The sequence below is a fragment of the Mugil cephalus genome, chromosome 19, assembly GCF_022458985.1.
Source record: "Mugil cephalus isolate CIBA_MC_2020 chromosome 19, CIBA_Mcephalus_1.1, whole genome shotgun sequence".
In the NCBI taxonomy this organism is placed as follows: domain Eukaryota; kingdom Metazoa; phylum Chordata; class Actinopteri; order Mugiliformes; family Mugilidae; genus Mugil; species Mugil cephalus.
Window position 1 is genome coordinate 22,721,892 of NC_061788.1, and position 17,985 is coordinate 22,739,876.

The window sequence follows — 17,985 nt, forward strand, 5'->3', positions numbered from 1 at the left end:
AAATTAAAACAAATCAAATTGTTTTCTGCAGACTCCACCAGATTCTTGTTCTACACATCCCCAGCTACCACTGTGGTGATTTTCAACATAATTCACTGCATCATTTTCTGAAAATGTGATGTTGAATTCATACCTAATGAATGATGTATATGGGCAGATTTAAAAAAAAATTATAAATAAATAAATAAATCAAATTGTTGAAAATTTGTTGGTAGCTGGGGACATGTAGAACAAGAATCTGGTGGAGTTTGCAGAAAACTATTAGTTTATTTTTTTTAATAAGTTTTTTAATCTGCCCATATACATCATTCATGGGACACGATTTCAACACGAGTTTATTTGAAAATGATGCAGTGAAATAAGTTGAAAATCACTACAGTGGTAGCTGGGGGCATGTAGAACAAGAATCTGGTGGAGTTTGCAGAAAACAATTAGATTTTGTTTTTTTAATTATTTTTTTTAATCTGCCCATATGCATCATTCATTGAGCCAAATTCAACACAAGTTTATTTGAAAATGATGCAGTGAATTAAGTTGAAAATCACCACAGTGGTAGCTGGGGGCATGTAGAACACGAATCTGGTGGAGTTTGCAGAAAACAATTTGTTTTGTTTTTTTAATAATTTTTTTTAATCTGCCCATGTGCATCATTCATTGAGCCAAATTCAACACGAGTTTATCTGAAAATGATGCAGTGAAATATGTTGAAAATCTCTACAGTGGTAGCTGGGGACATGTAGAAGAAGAATCTGGTGGAGTTTGCAGAAAACAATTTGATTAGTTTTTTTAATTATTTTTTTAATCTGCTCATATACATCATTCATGGAGCATACTTTCAACACAAGTTTACTTGAAAATGATGCAGTGAATTAAGTTGAAAATCACCACAGTGGTAGCTGGGGATGTGTAGAACCAGAATCTGGTGGAGTTCGCAGAAAACAATTTGTTTTGTTTTTTTAATTATTTTTTTAATCTGCCCATATACATCATTCATTGGATAAGAATTCAACATCACATTTTCAGAAAGTGATGCAGTGAAATAAATTGAAAATCACCACAGTGGTAGCTGTAGAGTATGCGGAAAACAATTTGATTATTTTCTTAATTAAGTTTTCAAATCTGACTATGCAGAAATGAGTTGAATTCTGAATATGCTTCAATAATTATGTTCTGTCACTTAGTTTTAATCATTAAATAGAATGTAGTAAAATAACAACAAAGTAATGACTGATATATGTATTTCAACAAATGAAAATAAGAAGAAAAATATAGACTTCCGAGTTTACGGGATGCACTTGAATGCACCATAAAGCCGCTCAAACGCTTTACCGTCCGATGCGATGTAGACGGGCACTCGATTTTCAAGTGTAGATAGCGCGACCGTGCCTCGCCGAAGCGCAGATAGCGTGACTGCAGTTACTGGCAGTGGCTGCTATGTGGTAAAACTTCAAGTTAGTGTTTTTGCTTTTCCGGTTTTGGCCCCTTAAAATACAGCAAAATGACATTTTCGTGGTTGAAAGTTGTAGCGTTTGCAACTAGCTTCCCTCTGTTTTGCCTCCAGCTAATGCAGAGACGTCGCAGATAATCGCTCGGCAATGACATTATGTGTCTACCCGACTAACGTTAGTCATTTTGCCCGCTTTCCAGCTGATGAATGCTAGCAACACGCAATAAACACTGATTACGCAGGGGTTTGTATTTACCGCTAGTGGTTTGTTTTCACCCAAAGGGGCTAATGGTCTATTTTCTACTCTCTTCTATACAGTAAGTGAACACGACACGGCTTCTAATGGACAGAGGAGGCATCTATGCCTGTGTCCAAAATCATTCACTCACTCCATAACCCCTACTCACTATGTAGGGCTTTACTATATAGTGCACTAATTTGCTCAATCCCTACAGCTTTTGGACACTACACATATTACCGTTTGATGTGCAGTTAGTGACGTCACGGGTGCCGCGTCATTACCAAGTGGCAACCTCCGGTTCTGCGCAATGAAGCACATGCAGAAGTGCAAAAAATGAAGAGGACCTGGCTGCAGACCTCCACGGGGTCGCTTCCAGAGCAGGCTGCACTCTCAGGCCACCTCCACTTTCAAGACAGGAAATTAAATTATGTAAGGCAACGTGATAAATTACTGTAGTTTAGATTAGCAACAGTATATAACATAGTTAAAACAGCTTAACCTAAATCAGTTGTAGTAAAATACAACATATGTAGCAGTAATAAAGTAACAGGCATTAGAAAAATGCTGATAAGGGCAAAGTTACTGCACAATGAATAATTTTACTTTTGTAAAGTTGGCTGATAACTTACAACTGAAGAACTTTACCTAAGTGTCTTGTTTTACCCACTTTAACTTCAGTTTTTTGAATGCTTGACATGTGCTTGTAGTGGAGTCTATTCACAGAGCAGTTCTTCTTCTTAAGTAAAAGAGATTAGTCTTGCACAACTGATTATATTTTATCTAAAATATGTTATCTAAAATAATACGTAATTAAGATATGAAGTTTTCATATTATACAATTTGCTGTAGATAGAAATGTATACTTAAGTAAGTTGTTTTGACACTTAAATACTGTGTAGAGATTTTCTAGAATTTGCCAGCTGTATTAAGTTGGGCTGAATTTTATTTACTGTGATTCAAACACATCATGTCAGTGTGAGTTTAAAAGAACTGGCCCTGATGTTATCTTGCTTGTTTATGGTATTGAAAATGATCAGTTAACTTATGCATGTATATTTTAAGTAGGAAGAGCAGCAGACTAATGTTTGTTTCAGACTGGATGTCAGTCCTCCAGATGGGGAGACAACAGTCAAAGAGGAAGTCTTGTTTCCCAGTCTCTATCTGTCAGATACTATTGGTGCAGCATTGGGATGACACTTCTTTTGTCTGTATTTTCCATAGGACATGAATGAATCCAAGATGGTTCATGACTGCAGATGTGCAGCAGGGTAGGTAGACAAGTATCCACCTGTCTACCTGCACTAAATGCCACAGTGAGGTGGCCTGAGAGTGCAGCCTACACCAGAAGCAACCCTACAGTGGAGGTCTGCAACCAGGTCGTCTTGCTACTACTTAATGCACTTAATTAGCCTCACACGGACTGGAGAGTCAGTCTGTTGTGAGCTTCTGTGCAGTGCAGGTGTGGTGGCTGCTGCTAGTACCCTGACGAGATTGCTGGGAGAACTGTATGGTTCAGAGCGGCAAATGTTTGCCAGAACCCTATCAACCCCAGTATGACGTTGTTATGGTGCACCCACCCACTTTAGCCCAGCAGCTTGTGGGAGTGCAAGTTTTGGCTTTTACCCCACCCCAGAGGAAAAAACTGTCAGTAAACAATATATTTATTGACATTTTCTTACATAACAAAACCAAATTACAAATGGACTATACACATACACATAACAAACATCCACTTCTCAGCCACAAAACATTTGTACATAATTCATACAATTGCGGGTATATGAACTCATTCATTCTGGTTTAAGGTTTACGTAACTGACTACTTATTCTTCTTCATTGTCATCTGCCAGATCAATACGATTAACAAACACTTTAAACGGTTACCATATCTTTTACAACATATCCTGCCTTCCTTTTTGTATATATGTCACTCTCTCCAAAGGAAATGTTTTGAGCATTTGCCTCTCCCAGTACATAACATTTGGTCTGCTGGTCTTTTTCCAAAACATTGCAATGGCTCTTTTAGCGTGTAACAGACACATATCTATTAGTATTCGTTCACTTTTGTTGTATTTGTGATCTTTTGGGTAAAGTCCTAAGATAAAAAGTGCAGGATCCATTGAAATGCTTTTTGAAATAATTTTTTCTATTGCCTTTTTAACCTCCTCCCAAAAAGATTTTATCTTACTGCACTGCCACACACAATGAAATAATGTCCCCTTCACCTCAGTGCATTTAATATACCTCTTTATTTAATAAAAAAAAAATAAAATAAAAAACCGCCTCTCAAGGACACTTTACAGAGAAGAACATACAAAATAGAACAATGGATAAAACATCAATGGAACATAACAAAACAGCCTTCAAACATCCAAATATAAGAAACATACAATAAACAACATTCAAAACATCAATGGACAATGTTGATGACAATGACAACAGAGGGCACAGTGAGGTGGAGTGAGGAGGAGGATTTGAGAAAGCGTGCTGGAGTGGTGATGTGGAGGAGGTCAGATAAGGTAGGGAGGGGCAAGGTTGTGAATAGGTTTGAAAATGTAAAGGATTTTGAATTGAATTTTTTTGTGCAACCTGTGGCCAATGAAGTTGCTGTAGGATGGGGGTAATATGGCAGGAAGAAGGGGTTTTAGTGATGACTTGCGGAGGGACTTGTGAGGGAGACTGTAGAGTGGACAGTTGCAGCAATCCAGACGGTGACAAGGGTGTTGACAAGGATGGAGGCAGTGTTTGGGGTGATGGGAGAGATGGAGTTGGTTGATCCTTCCTAATGGAAGCTGGCAGATAGAGTGGTGTTACTGATGTGACACCCAGTTATACCCCCCTCATCTCCATCTCTTCCTCTCCCTCCCCACTTAAATCTTCTCCTTCCAGTTCTTGACTTTGCGTCCACTGACATGCAGTCAGAGCTCTAAAACTGCACTACACCCAGACCAAGATACAGATTGCTCAATAGTGATTTTAGCGTTTGCATTGTTAGAATGCTAATATGTTGCTACTACAGACAGGTAGGAAAACAGTGCAAGCTAAAGAAATGGGATGCTGGGGTAAAACAGTTTCTGCTTTCCGTTGCAGTGAATGATAGCTCAAGAAGCATGAGTTACTGACTGAGTTACTCACTGAGTTACTGTAGAGATAAATCTTCTCCCCACTGATAAGGCATATTTTTAGCCTAATAGCATAACTAAGTAATTTTTTTTGACTTATGTGCTGGCTACAAATTGTGTTTTTTCTTGTTGTCCGTTCTCTGTTGTCTGTTGCTTTTAGGCTAACAATATGTGGCTGCATGTATGGCAGTGCAGTAAGGTTTTAAAGTGTTTGGAAATCATTTTAGTAAATCATATAGATCCTCGTACGTCCTATATCACCATTACTGAATTGACCATTATAGATGCCAACACCAAAAAATGACACTTTGTCAGATTTCCAGATGATACAATCTCTATACTCTTAGTCTAAGGACTGAGATCATTTTCCACTGATGACCCCAAAAGGCTTGATCTGCTTTACCCATTACTCTCCCTGTTGGATCTCTCTAAATGCAATTCTTAATTAACTCTGTCTCACTTATTGTATCTGATGATATATAAATAAAATTGAACTGAATTAATATTCTTGTCCATTGGATGACATATGTTAACAATTTTACAATGCAAAAGTAGTATAGAAATTAAGACATACTCAATCTGTACTTTACTTCCCGAACTGAGACAAAAGCTCCCGTTCATACCAGTGGTTCTATATACTGCACTGCCCTCCTGTGGGTAATTTAATAAAATCTCTGACATACAACTGCATCTCTGTAATGTACATTACATTTGTTCCTTTCAAAAAGTAACAACATTAAAAAATAAAATCCAGTTTAAAACAGCATATGAAACCAAGTACACAGTCTTGTATTTGTTTAACACCATTGGTACTCAATTGGCTTCATTGTCTTGCTCAGGGACACTTCAGCATGTGGACCAAGCACTGGGGATCAGATTCTTAAACCTCTGGTTCATGAACCACACTTAAATGATGAAAAAGGCATATGTAGCATCAAAAAGACAAAAGGCAGTCCTTTACCAGGGCCAACAGCATTAAGGCAAAAGTGCAGGTGCTTGAAGTAATTAGTCACCATTGAATATACAAGCAAACTAAAGATTTTTTCTGTACAGTTTGTTTTGCTCTATCTCTTCACTGTACATGCACATTAACTTTAATGAGAATGAATATACACTATATTGCCAGGTATATGCTCGCCCTTCCAAATAACAGAATTCAGGTGTTCCAATCACATCCGTGGCCACATGTGTAAAACATCTAGCACCTAGGCATGCAGACTGCTTCTACAAACATTTGTGAAAGAATGGATCACTCTCTGGAGCTCAGTGAATTCCAACTCCTGTTCCAACTTTGTGGCAACAGTTTGAGGATGGCCACTTCCTGTTCTACCAATGCACAAAGCAAGGTCCATAAAAACATGGATGAGCGAGTCTAGTGTGGAAGAACTTGACAGGCCTACACAGAGTCCTGACATCAACTCAGTAAGTAATTCATCAAGGATGAATTAAATCAGGGGTGTCCTTTTTCCTGAGGGATGCATAGAAAAAAATCTACAAAGGACTGGACCACTCATTAGACGTGAAGTGTACTGTCCTACTTCTAATGGCAAAACCAGTCAAATGCAGGTAAATTACGTTTGATAATTAAACATGTTTGAAGAAAAAAACTCCACCACAGCTCTCCATTAGTAGATTTTCATTTTATTTTTTACAAAAAGGTTGACAGGTCATTCTCTCAGCGACAGCCTCAGATTGTTTCTTAGGGTGCTGATTCCTCTTTGGTGTCCTGTATGAAGGGAGAGAAATAGGGGATGTGGATGTGGTTGACTGAATTTATTAAGTAATTGGGCCCATTAAGGCATGAAAACTGTGTATATTTTTAACTCACCTGTAATGGGCAAAATGTTGCGCTGGGAGCAGTATTGCTGCACTTTGGTCTGAATGACAGCTGGAAGGCCTGGAGTAAGTTTAGATGTTGAGTTGCGAAGGGCATCATGGAGATGGATGATGTCCATTCTGGTTCTTAATCTAAAGCCCTATTCACACGGAATTACCTAAGGACGTCCTGTGATTTAAATATTACTCCTTACATCTGTGTTTCATGTGGTTCATGCACACGGGATAAACAAACTGTGTGTTTTACTCACATTCACGTTCTGTTGCTGTGGCTCTGCTACTTTCTGTCTCAGTCCGCTGCATGTCAGAGACAGTATAATTACTTTTCAAATTATAATGGATGACAAAAAAATATATTCTTGATACTATTTGTACCAAGGAAGAAATTACCAACAACCTGTTGGTATTTAAATCAGTTCCACCTTTGCTGATGAACACATTAATGATTGATTTAATGGTTTCATCCCTGGTCTAAATGGGTGAATAGTTCAGCGACATCTCAACTTAGACTCTAACATCTGTCCAAACTTTGAATTATAGCACATCTTTCATAATACTTAAGTGACAAGAGACAGAAAAAAAGAAAGAAAGAAAGAAAAAACTCGCCCCTAAATCACAGAGATGTCGATTCATACTGGATTATTTTAATCAGAGGACCTCTGTTTTACGAGAATTATGGTAGGTAATTTGTAGTGTAATTTTTAGTTTACAAAGCATGGACGGGGCAGACTGAGGCAAAAAAAGTAGCCCGGGAATTTAGCAGCTAACTGGTTCACTCAGGGGCCAGGGCGGTGAATGCTGGAAGTGGATGATGGAGGTGGATGCTGGAGGTGGATGATGGTGGAGGATGATGGTGGTGGATGCTGGAGGCAGATGATGGAGATGGATGATGGCGGCAGATGATGGAGGTGGATGATGGTGGCAGACGCTGGAGGTGGATGATGGTGGCAGACGCTGGGAACAGAGGGGGCTCATAGCCGAGAGAACAGAGAAATGGAGACATACCAGAGGAGGTGTTGGGGAGTGTGTTGTGGGCATACTCCACCCAGGGCAGCCTAGCACTCCACGTAGATGGTTTGGCGGCAGAGATGCAGCAGAGGGCAGCCTCCATTTCCTGATTGGCCCGTTCTGTCTGGCCATTGGTCTGCGTTTGGTATCCAGAAGACAGACTGGCAGTCGCCCCAATGGACTGGCAGAAAGCCTTCCAAACCTAAGAGGTAACTTGCGGACCCCTGTCGGACACAATATCAGTGGGCAGACAATGGAGACAGAACACGCGTTGCACAAACAAATCAACAGTTTCCTGTGCCGAGGGGAGTTTGGGCAGGGCAACAAAATGTGCAGCCTTCCAGAAACGATTTATGACAGTCAGAATACTGGTATTACCTCTAGACGGAGGAAGGCCGGTCACAAAGTCCAGGGCGATGTGACACCACGACGACTGGGAATTGGAAGAGGGCAGAGCAGACCAGAACTGGGCTTGGTGTTGGCCTTATTGCGAGCACAGACAGAACAGGCTGCTACAAACAATCGAGTAACCTCACCCATTGTCGGGATTGAGAGGATAGCACCTACCCCAGTGTCAGATGCGTCCACTTCCACAATAATCTGCAGAGACCGCTCAGGATAGGTAAGGATGGGAGAGGAGATGAACAGATGCTTGAGTTCAGAGAAGGCTGCCTTGGCCTCAGGTGTCCAGTGGAACGGAACAGAGCAGTGCAGTAAGGGGAGATGCAATACCGCTGTAGTTTTTCACAAACCAGCAATAGAAGTTAGCAAATCCATTGAATTGTTGCAGTTTTTTGCGATTGGAGGGGGTCGGCCAGTGTGCGACAGCGGAGACTTTGGCTGGATACATTCTGAGCTCTATCTGTGAGATAATGAAGCCAAGAAAGGAGGTGGTGGCATGCAACTCACATTTCTCGGCCTTGACGAACAGCTTGTTCTCCAGGAGACACTGCAGCACAGTGCGGACATGCTTCTGATGTTCCTGGAGAGAACGAGAGTAAATCACATGTCATCAAATGTCATCTAAACTCACGAATACGACCCGGCCGAGCATGTCGCGGAGCACATCATTCACCAGGGCCTGGAAGACTGCAGGGGCATTACACAAACCGAAGGGCATGACCAAATAAAGTGACCTAACTGTTCACTTAACCCAGTTTGCAGCGCAAGAAAATCAAATAACTGTTCTCCTCTTCCACACTAGGGGCGATACGTGTCTTTTCAGCGGGTTAATACCACGTTAATACGGCCCGATTTCCGGCTGGCCTGTTACATGATATAATAAACAAGAGTCGTTCGTGCGGCAGACTGGCATTTCAAACAACAACCAGACGGATAATAGTAAATTTTTTAATCTTATACGTAATTTTCGAACTACTTCCGATGCAAGTAAGATCCACGCTATCCCTCAGACGGCGCCAAACACACTCCTAAACCGTGTGGAAATCCTTCCCTGAAGAGTTGAAGCTGTCATAGCTGCAAATGGAGAGCCGATGTCATATTAAACTCTATGGATTAAGAACGGCATGTCACTTAAGTTTATATGCGTGTTAACACAGGTAAGCAGATACTTTGGGCAATATAGTGCATATTGAGTACTATACTTTGTACGATGGCCACACACCGTCCATTATTTGCATTCTTTGTAATTGATCTTCCTGAGCTCACTTCGATAATTACAGCATCTACAGTTGATGGTTTCATCAACTTGACTTCTAGACCCCATCCCAACTAAATTGCTCAAGGAGGTTTGTCCATTAATACCTCCATATTAAATCAGATAAACTTATCTTAACTTTATTAACAAGATGTCCAAATAGCTCTTTAAAAAGCCTCCAATTCATTCAAAACGCCGCAGCAAGAGCACTGACAGGAGTTAGCAAGCATTGGTTCCCTTTAAAATCTAGAATTGAATTTAAAATCCTCCTCCTTACAAACAAGGCCCTGAAAGGCCTAGCTCCATCATATATGAAAGACCTCATAGTACCATATTGTCCCAACAGATCACTAAGATCTCAAAGTGCAGGTCTACTTGTGGTTCCTAGAGTTTCTAAAAGTAGAATGGGAGGTAGAGCCTTCAGTTATCAGGCTCCTCTCCTATGGAACCAGCTCCCAGTTTAGGTTTGGGAGGCAGACACTGTCTATTTTTAGGTCAGACCTAAGACTTTCCTTTTTCACCAAGCTTATAGTTAGGACTGGCTTAACCATCCCTTAGTTATGCTGCTATAGGCCTACATTGCTGGGAGACGATGCATTTAGGATATGTCCTCTACTCTCTCTTCTCTGGCACCAAGCTCCTGTCCTCTAATCTCTTATAATTTCTATTACTAACTGCTGTGTCTCCCTCCCCTCCCCCTCCATCTTCTTGTGAGGGTCTCTGGTCTGGAGTGCTGTATATCTGACCTGCAGAGTTCCTATCTACATTCTCATCAACCTGCCCAGTCTTCATGGCCTGGAGTGCTGTGTATCAGACCTGTGAAGCTCCAAACTACATATTTTGTGGTCTCATTAAGCTGACTCCAGTTGTCCACTCCTACCTAGATGAACAATTCTCCAACGTGCGCATGAATCCTCTTATACTTTCAAACTGTTACATAAGATCAATCATCAGCATATGTTGTATTACTAGATTCTACGTGTTTCCTTCAGCTCGATGTATGTATCTATGGCCGAAGTTTTTTTATCTTGTTTCTCCCGTTCTTCTTCTCTCTCTATCTTATCTGTTTCTACCCGGCTGGACTTCAGCAGATGGGTCCTTCCATACGAGCTGGGTTCTGCTCAAGGTTTCTTCCTGTTAAAAAAGAGTTTTTCCTTGCCAGGCTTGCTCTGGAAGTTTCAGGTCAGTTTTTGTAAAGCATCTCGAGACAGTTGTATTGTTATTGATGCTATATAAATAAAATAGAATTGAAATTGAATATTCTTTCTATTGCCTAAAAAAAACTTTTTACTCCTTTCAGTCAATGTATATATTACTATTCTGTTACTGTGAGATGTTCAATAGCTTGTTAAAAAAAAACACTGCCTTCTGATAAAGGGAGGACTTAATGTAAACAATGTGAATGTATTTCACCAGTTATAAAATGAGATTGATGATTAATGTTTCAATGGGATTTGCCTTAATTCTATTAGTGAAAGAGTCCGAACAACACATCCCTCCAAAACATTTTTTTCCCCAATATTATGCACAATAAAATTTTAAATGGGGTTTAAATGGGATTGCAAATGGGTTTGCACAATGGGGTAGTGCCACAAAAAGAGTAACAGTTTCACTATTTACAGAACAAAACATGTAGGTCGAATCAATCTGTCTTCTGAAGTTTCTATTGGTTATCTAAAACGAAATTTCTCTAAATTTGTTGTATCTTGGTCGGTTGGGTAAGAGCCAGACCTTTCTGAGTGCTCGCCATACTTTCAGGAAGTAAAGGCTACTGTCGTCACTTCTGCCAGGAACCAAATAAGGAAATGACGTGAGGCCTGCCTTGTGCAGCGAAGGTCTAAAATAGAAAATAGAAACACGGACGCCAGGACAGGGTAGAGTGGGGTGGGGAGCCTTGCGCTGACACACAAGAGGTTAGTGTTGTTATAAAGAATTGCTTTTATTAAGTTTTGAAATCATGATGGTGATATCGCAATCTGAGAGCGGTAGCTGCGCTTTCGGTGGCGAACTAGCCCGTTAGCTAAAAGTAAATTTACTGCAAGTTACCACGTGTAGGGCCTCAACAACTTCACTTAGACTGTAATAAAAGTGCGACATTGTCATGCAAACTATATTGTTGGTCATTTGGCAAGTGTGCTGACAGTGTAATATTTGATTAAGCTTATTGTGAGTTAACGGAATAAAATATATGTGCTGTTGTCGTGAGTCATACAAGTTACTTATAATAAATAACAATAGTTTTTATGGTTTTGCTGAGTATCGGATGAGGTAAGAGCCAGACCTTTTTACAGTCAATATAGTCCACAGCGGCCAAAACCGCATGGGAATTTTTAGCATTTCATATTAAATTGTGTAATAAAACTGTTCTAAAAGCCTGTGATAATACACATTTGTGAATTTGTGTAACTTCATATCAGTGACACGTTGAGTTCAAATGCTGGGATTTTGCATTGAGAGTAATTCAGTGCAGTGTTTCCTACAGTCATTCCAATCAAGATCTAACAACAGCAGTAAATGAGTAATGTACATTTGAATTAGCATACTCCTAATAAATATATTCCTGTCATTCATGGTTGCTAGTGCTCTCTGTTGTGTTTACTGGAACCTGAGGGAATGTATGCCCTTTGTCGTGGTCACAAGATGGGCGCTGAAAGCTGAACTATGGCTAAATGCATCTAGAGTTGGCTGCTGCTTCTTTCCATTACACTTAAAACGGTGCATGTAGCAGAAAGTCAAGTTAATGAATGAGCATTTACAACAGCAGGACCTAAGTATAGTCAAATGTCTGAGAAGTTGCCAGTCCACTTTAGATGCAAAGATGTAACAGCACAAGGAGTTAAAAGGTACGATCTGTAATTTTTATCTGCTAAAGGTGCTTTTTACCTCTAATCAAAGAACAGAAACAGTTACAATCTAATCAATAAAAAAAAAAAAAAAAAAAAAAACAGAAAAAGAAATGCTATAACTCAAATAAGTTTGTTTATTTTAGATATGGGCAGCACAGTGGCTCCCTGGTTAGTACTGATGCCTCCCGGCGAGAAGGTCCTCATGCTCATTAGGCTGATTGGTGACTCTAAATTGACCCTAGGTGTGAGTGTGAATGGTTGTTTGTCTCTGTGTTAGCCCTGTGATAGACTGGTGACCTGTCCAGGGTGTACCCCGCCTCTTGCCCGATGACAGCTGGGATAGACTCCAGCAACCCCCGCGACCCTAGTGAGGGTAAGGGTCAGGTGTGGTGGAGGAGGGAAACATCGAAAACATGCAGGGCACTGGGTCCCGAGGACCTGAATTGAGAAACACTGATAATCTTTAACATTTCTGTCTGTTGTGTAGTCCTGGGTTATTTTCATTGAAAGACTGCTGTCTTCTATGTAATGTTTTGCACTCCACAATACATGTTATGGGCCAGATTAAACGCTCTGGCAGGTGTTTCACACGTGTGCCGTTAGACTGTAGAAAAGAGGACACCATGACAGTTCTCCAAAGTGAAGCAAAAGGAAGTGGAGCTCCCCCGGTGACTGCCTGCAGTTTTGGTCACAAGCCCCACTTCCGAGGTAATGGATGGGAGTACACGTCAAATACTTTTTTTTTTTTTTTTTTTTTTGCAAAGGTGCTTTTTGTCAGGTTGTCAGTATAATGCTATATATTGAATATATGTTCAATTGTCGATTTTTTTCATTTAGGTATGTTATGCTATAAAAACAGGATGTGATGACATGATGATGAGAACTGCTATTGACAGCCGCTCTGTGAAGTGGCCCCATACAAATATGAAAGTAGGAACGTCAACATAACCGTCTGTTTGAAACCTGCTGAATGAGTATTTGTGTTGTGACCTGTGCTAGCCCTTTTTTTTATTTTGGGTGTGACAGGATGGGTGACATAGCAGAAGATGAGGCGACTTTCTACTCCAATGCTGAGGACTACTGGAAGGAGGTGTCCCCCACCGTGGATGGGATGTTGGGTGGCTATGGTAGCATCTCCAGCATCGATATCAATGGATCCAAAGCTTTCCTGGAGAAATTACTTGGTGTAAGAAAGTCATTAAAGATGTTATTACAGCATTGAATGAAAAACCTGAAATGCGAGTATTGACTATTTGAGTAGAACATTCCACTTTTACTAAGGTGGTTATAAATGTAATTTGTTAAAGTATTTGTAACTGTGTCACTGGAACAAAACACGTGAAAAAACTGTTCCCACCCATGTGATGTAACAGATTTCGAGGACAGGAATTCTGTATTCTCAGGTAGCATATAAGGGAAACACAATACTGCTCCAAAATTTCATCTTAAGTAATCAGTGCAAGTTGAGCAGTAGTATAATGTCACACTAGGATGGATTTCCAAAATCCTTAGTCTATAATTTGTCTTTCCTCAACTGTTGCAGAGCATAAATTTGTCCTTTCTTCTAATATTAAATGGTTTGAAGGCTTTTCCAAGTTGACCTAAGTACAGTTCTGGAGGAGACTCTGGATTGAGTTAGCTTAGTTTCTTTCAACATTGAACTTTGTGTTGTTCCTCTGAAGGAAGGGGAGGGGAAGACGGACGCAGGCTGTGCTCTGGACTGTGGAGCAGGTATCGGGAGGATTACTAAGCGATTGCTGCTGCCACTGTTCAAAACCGTTGACCTGGTAGATGTGACACAGGAGTTTCTGGATAAAGCCAAGTTGTACCTGGGAGAAGAGGGGAAGAGAGTGGGTAACTACTTCTGCTGTGGCCTGCAGGACTTTGTACCAAAGCATGGACATTATGATGTCATCTGGATTCAGTGGGTCATTGGTGAGTCTCACTTTGTGGCTACCATTTGTCAGTAAAAATTATCGAGAGTCATTGTGTTTACTGTCATGCCTGTGTGAATGATTTATACTCAGACAATACATTGAGCTACTTCACATAAGGCCTATGGTTTTCATACTTGTAGTCAATGTAGTCAGAGGCTGCTGTGTTCTGCGCTGAGCATCTTTCCTGCTTTTTTCCGCCCTCAGGTCACCTGACAGATGACCACTTGGTAGAGTTCTTGCAACGCTGCCAAAAAGCCCTGCGGCCCAATGGCCTCATTGTTATCAAGGACAATGTGTCTTATGAGGGTGTGGTGCCAGATGAGGTAGACAGCAGTGTGTGTAGAGATCTCAAAATAGTTCGTGGCCTGGTGGGTAGAGCAGGCCTCCGAATCATCCATGAGGAGCAACAAACAAATTTTCCAAAGGAGATCTATCAAGTCCACACACTGGCTCTCAGATAGAAGACTGTGGGAGGGGGAAACTTTTACATTTGTGAAACAGCTTGTTGCTGTCTTTTGTCTTTTCCAGGTTTGTTATTCTGCCATTGTGTCATCACCGTTTATAATTGTTCTGCTAAATGTTTATTTATTTCCCATTAGTCATTAAAACCGATGACTCACCTTTATATTGGTTGTCTTCTGGATTTCACTGCATCTTTGTTCCCAGTATTAGCTGACCAACAATTCAATTCAATTATATAGCGCTAATAACAATACAAATTATCTCAAGACACTTTACAAAAACTGGCCTGAAACCTCCAGAGCAGCCTGGGGGAAACAGTGGCAGGAAAAACTCCCTTTTAACAGGAAGAAACCTTGAGCAGAACCCAGCTCATATGGAGGGACCCATCTGCTGAAGGCTAGCCAGGTAGAAACAGAGAAGATAGAGAGAAAAGGAGAACAGGAGAAACTTCTGTCACACATACATACACTGCCGGTCAAAAGAACACCACACTTTTCCAGTTTTACTAAAAATTATTCATTTTTTTGTGTCATTGCACTCTGTAATAAAAGCATAGGACAAATAAGCAATTTGAGTTGAAAAATAAATCAATTTATAGACTAAACTGTATTCTGAACTTTTGACTCAAAGTAGCCACCTTTGGCAGATATAACAGCTGAACCACTCGTGGCATTCTTTCTACAATAGAAATTAAATATTTGGACTTGTGTTTTCGATCATTGTCTTGCTGTAGGATGAACCTCTGACCAACCAGGCACATACCAGAGGGTATTGCATGGCACTGCAGAATGCTGTGGTAGCCGTTTTGGTTCAGGGTGCCGCTCACTCTGTACAAGTCACCGAACCTGGATCCAACAAAACAGCCCCAGACCATCACACTTCCTCCTCCATGTGTGACAGTTGATGCCACACACTGTGGAACCATCCTCTCGCCTACTCGACGGCGTACAAAGATCCTGCGTAATGAACTGAAGATTTGAAATTTTGATTGATCCGTCCATAATACTTTCTTCCAGTCTTCAGTAGTCCAATGGCGGTGTTTCGTAGCCCAGGAGAGCCTCTGTTATGATGGTCTGTCTCTCTTCCATTGTTAAATGCCCTTTTCTCGACATTTTTGTAGCAACACACTACTTTCTGCAGTACAGTACTGTTCACCTGATGCTCATGAAGGTCTGGTGCCACAGTGTGTTCCAACACTGCTTTCATGCAGACAGAGAGGGTTGTAAGTAATCAAGAAAAGTTGGAACACCTGTAGGAATTAGTAGCACCAGCTTTCAAGGCTGATTCAACCTTCATTGCTGTAGAACAGCTTTAAATTTGTTAACCCACCTCATGTTCCCTGAAAAAGGCCTTTTTGTAAAATTCTGAAATGTACATTATTTTTCAGTTTTGGGTAACCAAACCTTTTTTTTTTTAACCTCTGGCTGTTCAATACTTACCTTTGTAAAATTTCAAACTATTCATTGGGGTTGCATGACTTGAATTGCAATAAATAACTGGAAAAATTAGGGTGTTGTAAAACTTTTGACTGGTAGTATATACCAAGCTGAAAGAAACACATAGAACCTTTTAATATAACACATAGCTGATGATCTTATGTGACAGTTTGAGAGTATAAGAGGATTCATGGGCAGGTTGGTGAATTGTTCATCCAGGTAGGAGTGGACAACTGCAAGCCATGAAGACTGGGGCAGATGTAGTTCATGGAGCTCCACAGGTCTGATATACAGCACTCCAGACCATGAAGACTGGGCTGGTTCTTTCCAGGCTATGTGAGCTTCTTCAGAATTAGTGGAATGCTTTCGAACTGCTTGCGTTGAACTACGCAACTGTGAATTATACCATGGAGCTACCCTCCTTTGTTTTACCACCTTCTTTTTAAGAGGAGCAACTAGATTTAGATTTGTACTAAGCGATGCTGTCGTGCTGTCAACAAAATAATCTATTTGAGATGGAGTTAGATTGTGGTTGCTGACATCCACATCACTAACATAAGGCACTGAGGTAAATACTGAAGGAATTAATTCCTTATATCTAGTTACAGCATCATCAGATAAGTGTCTACCATAACGAAATGTCTTTCCAATTTCTGTGTAATTACTTATAGTAAATTCAAATGTTACAAGAAAATGTTTGGACGATAGAGGATTATGAGAATATATTGTTAGACCTTCAGTTTCTGTGCCATAGGTTAGTACAACATCTAAGGTGTGATTGAAACAGTGAGTTGAACCATTTACATTCTGAGAAAAGCCAATTGAGTCTAGTAATGACATAAATGAAGAGCTAAGACTGTCACTGCCAACATCAACATGGATGTTAAAGTCACCTACTATAATGACTATTTGTTCTAAGCACTAAATCACATAGAAACTCAGAGAATTCAGCTAAAAATTCTGAGTAAGGAGCAGGTGGGCAATACACCACAACAAAGAGAATTGGTTTTTGTGTTTTCCAGTCTGGATGAGCAAGACTAAGAGTAAGGCTTTCAAACGAATTAAAGCTTTGCTTAGGTCTAGGATTAATACATAAATCAGAGTGGAAGATTGCTGCCCACTCCTCCTCGGCCTGTGCCTCGAGGAATGTGATAGTTACTATGACTGGGTGTTGTGGACTCATTTAAACTGACATACTCATCATCTTGCAGCCACATTTCAGTCAAACTAAACAGATCAATCTGATGGTCAGTTATCAAATCGGTCACTAAAAGTGATTTAGACGAGAAAGATCTGACATTTAAAAAAAACACATTTAATTTTCTTATTGTTCTGTTGTACTAGTGAATTTGTGTTGATTTCTATAGGGTTTCTATGAATAACTCCTCTATTGCTATTTTTCCATTTAAAAATCTGGGAGCAGACAGCACACCTATGGAGTTTGGGGAGTTATGGGTGTGCGACAGTACTAGAGAAGCGGCAGAGAGGTGTGTAAGACTGCAACTCTGCCACCTGGGCATTTTGATACTTGATTTCAAACCAAATCAAACTTTATTTATGTAGAACTTTTCATAACACAAAGTGCTTCACACAGATTAAAAACAACAAACAGAAACAAAATAAAGAGACCCCGCCATACACATGCACACTAAGATATATACATATGCACACATAACACACACACACACTTACACCAAAATACACAATAAAAGTTGTTGATGAGAGATTTATCATTTGAATCAAGAAATAATGTCAGAAATTTGCTTCTTTGAGCTTCTTCTATTGAAGTATTTGCAGCTTTTATTTGAAGATTGTGTAACCTGTTGAAGTCTGTTGAAAAATAGAAGGGCTTGATATTGATTTAAACGTTTAATTTGATTATCTATATTACAGTACCTTTGAAAATGCTCAAAATGTTCTACATTTCTACATGAAAATGAGTCCGAAAACATCAGACTTTCACACAAATCATGGAAGTAGACAAAGAGAACCC

The 17,985-nt window shown here is 40.1% G+C and overlaps 1 protein-coding gene across 5 annotated transcripts; it reads left to right on the top strand.

Moving 5' to 3' along the window:
* The first annotated feature begins 11,074 nt into the window (after positions 1 to 11,074).
* Positions 11,075 to 14,719, top strand: ntmt1 (N-terminal Xaa-Pro-Lys N-methyltransferase 1). Of its 5 annotated transcripts, none has more exons than XM_047570630.1 (5): positions 11,207 to 11,224; positions 12,995 to 13,087; positions 13,184 to 13,343; positions 13,840 to 14,092; positions 14,299 to 14,719. In XM_047570630.1, exons 3-5 carry the CDS (start codon positions 13,185 to 13,187, stop codon positions 14,553 to 14,555), a joined length of 669 nt encoding a protein of 222 aa, XP_047426586.1. In that variant the 5' UTR covers positions 11,207 to 11,224; positions 12,995 to 13,087; position 13,184; the 3' UTR covers positions 14,556 to 14,719. The 5 variants fall into 5 exon arrangements, with proteins under 5 accessions (XP_047426583.1, XP_047426587.1, XP_047426586.1 ...); XM_047570628.1 differs by lacking the exon at positions 11,207 to 11,224 and adding an exon at positions 12,538 to 12,865; XM_047570627.1 differs by lacking the exon at positions 12,995 to 13,087 and having other exon boundaries at positions 11,075 to 11,224.
* The last annotated feature ends 3,266 nt before the right edge of the window (positions 14,720 to 17,985 follow it).

Coding starts and splice junctions, on each gene's coding strand:
- ntmt1 (XM_047570627.1), top strand. CDS start 13,185: ATGGGTGACATAGCAGAAGATGAGGCGACTTTCTACTCCAATGCTGAG. Junction 13,344..13,839: donor TCCTGGAGAAATTACTTGGT/GTAAGAAAGTCA, acceptor GTTCCTCTGAAG/GAAGGGGAGGGGAAGACGGA. Junction 14,093..14,298: donor CTGGATTCAGTGGGTCATTG/GTGAGTCTCACT, acceptor TTCCGCCCTCAG/GTCACCTGACAGATGACCAC.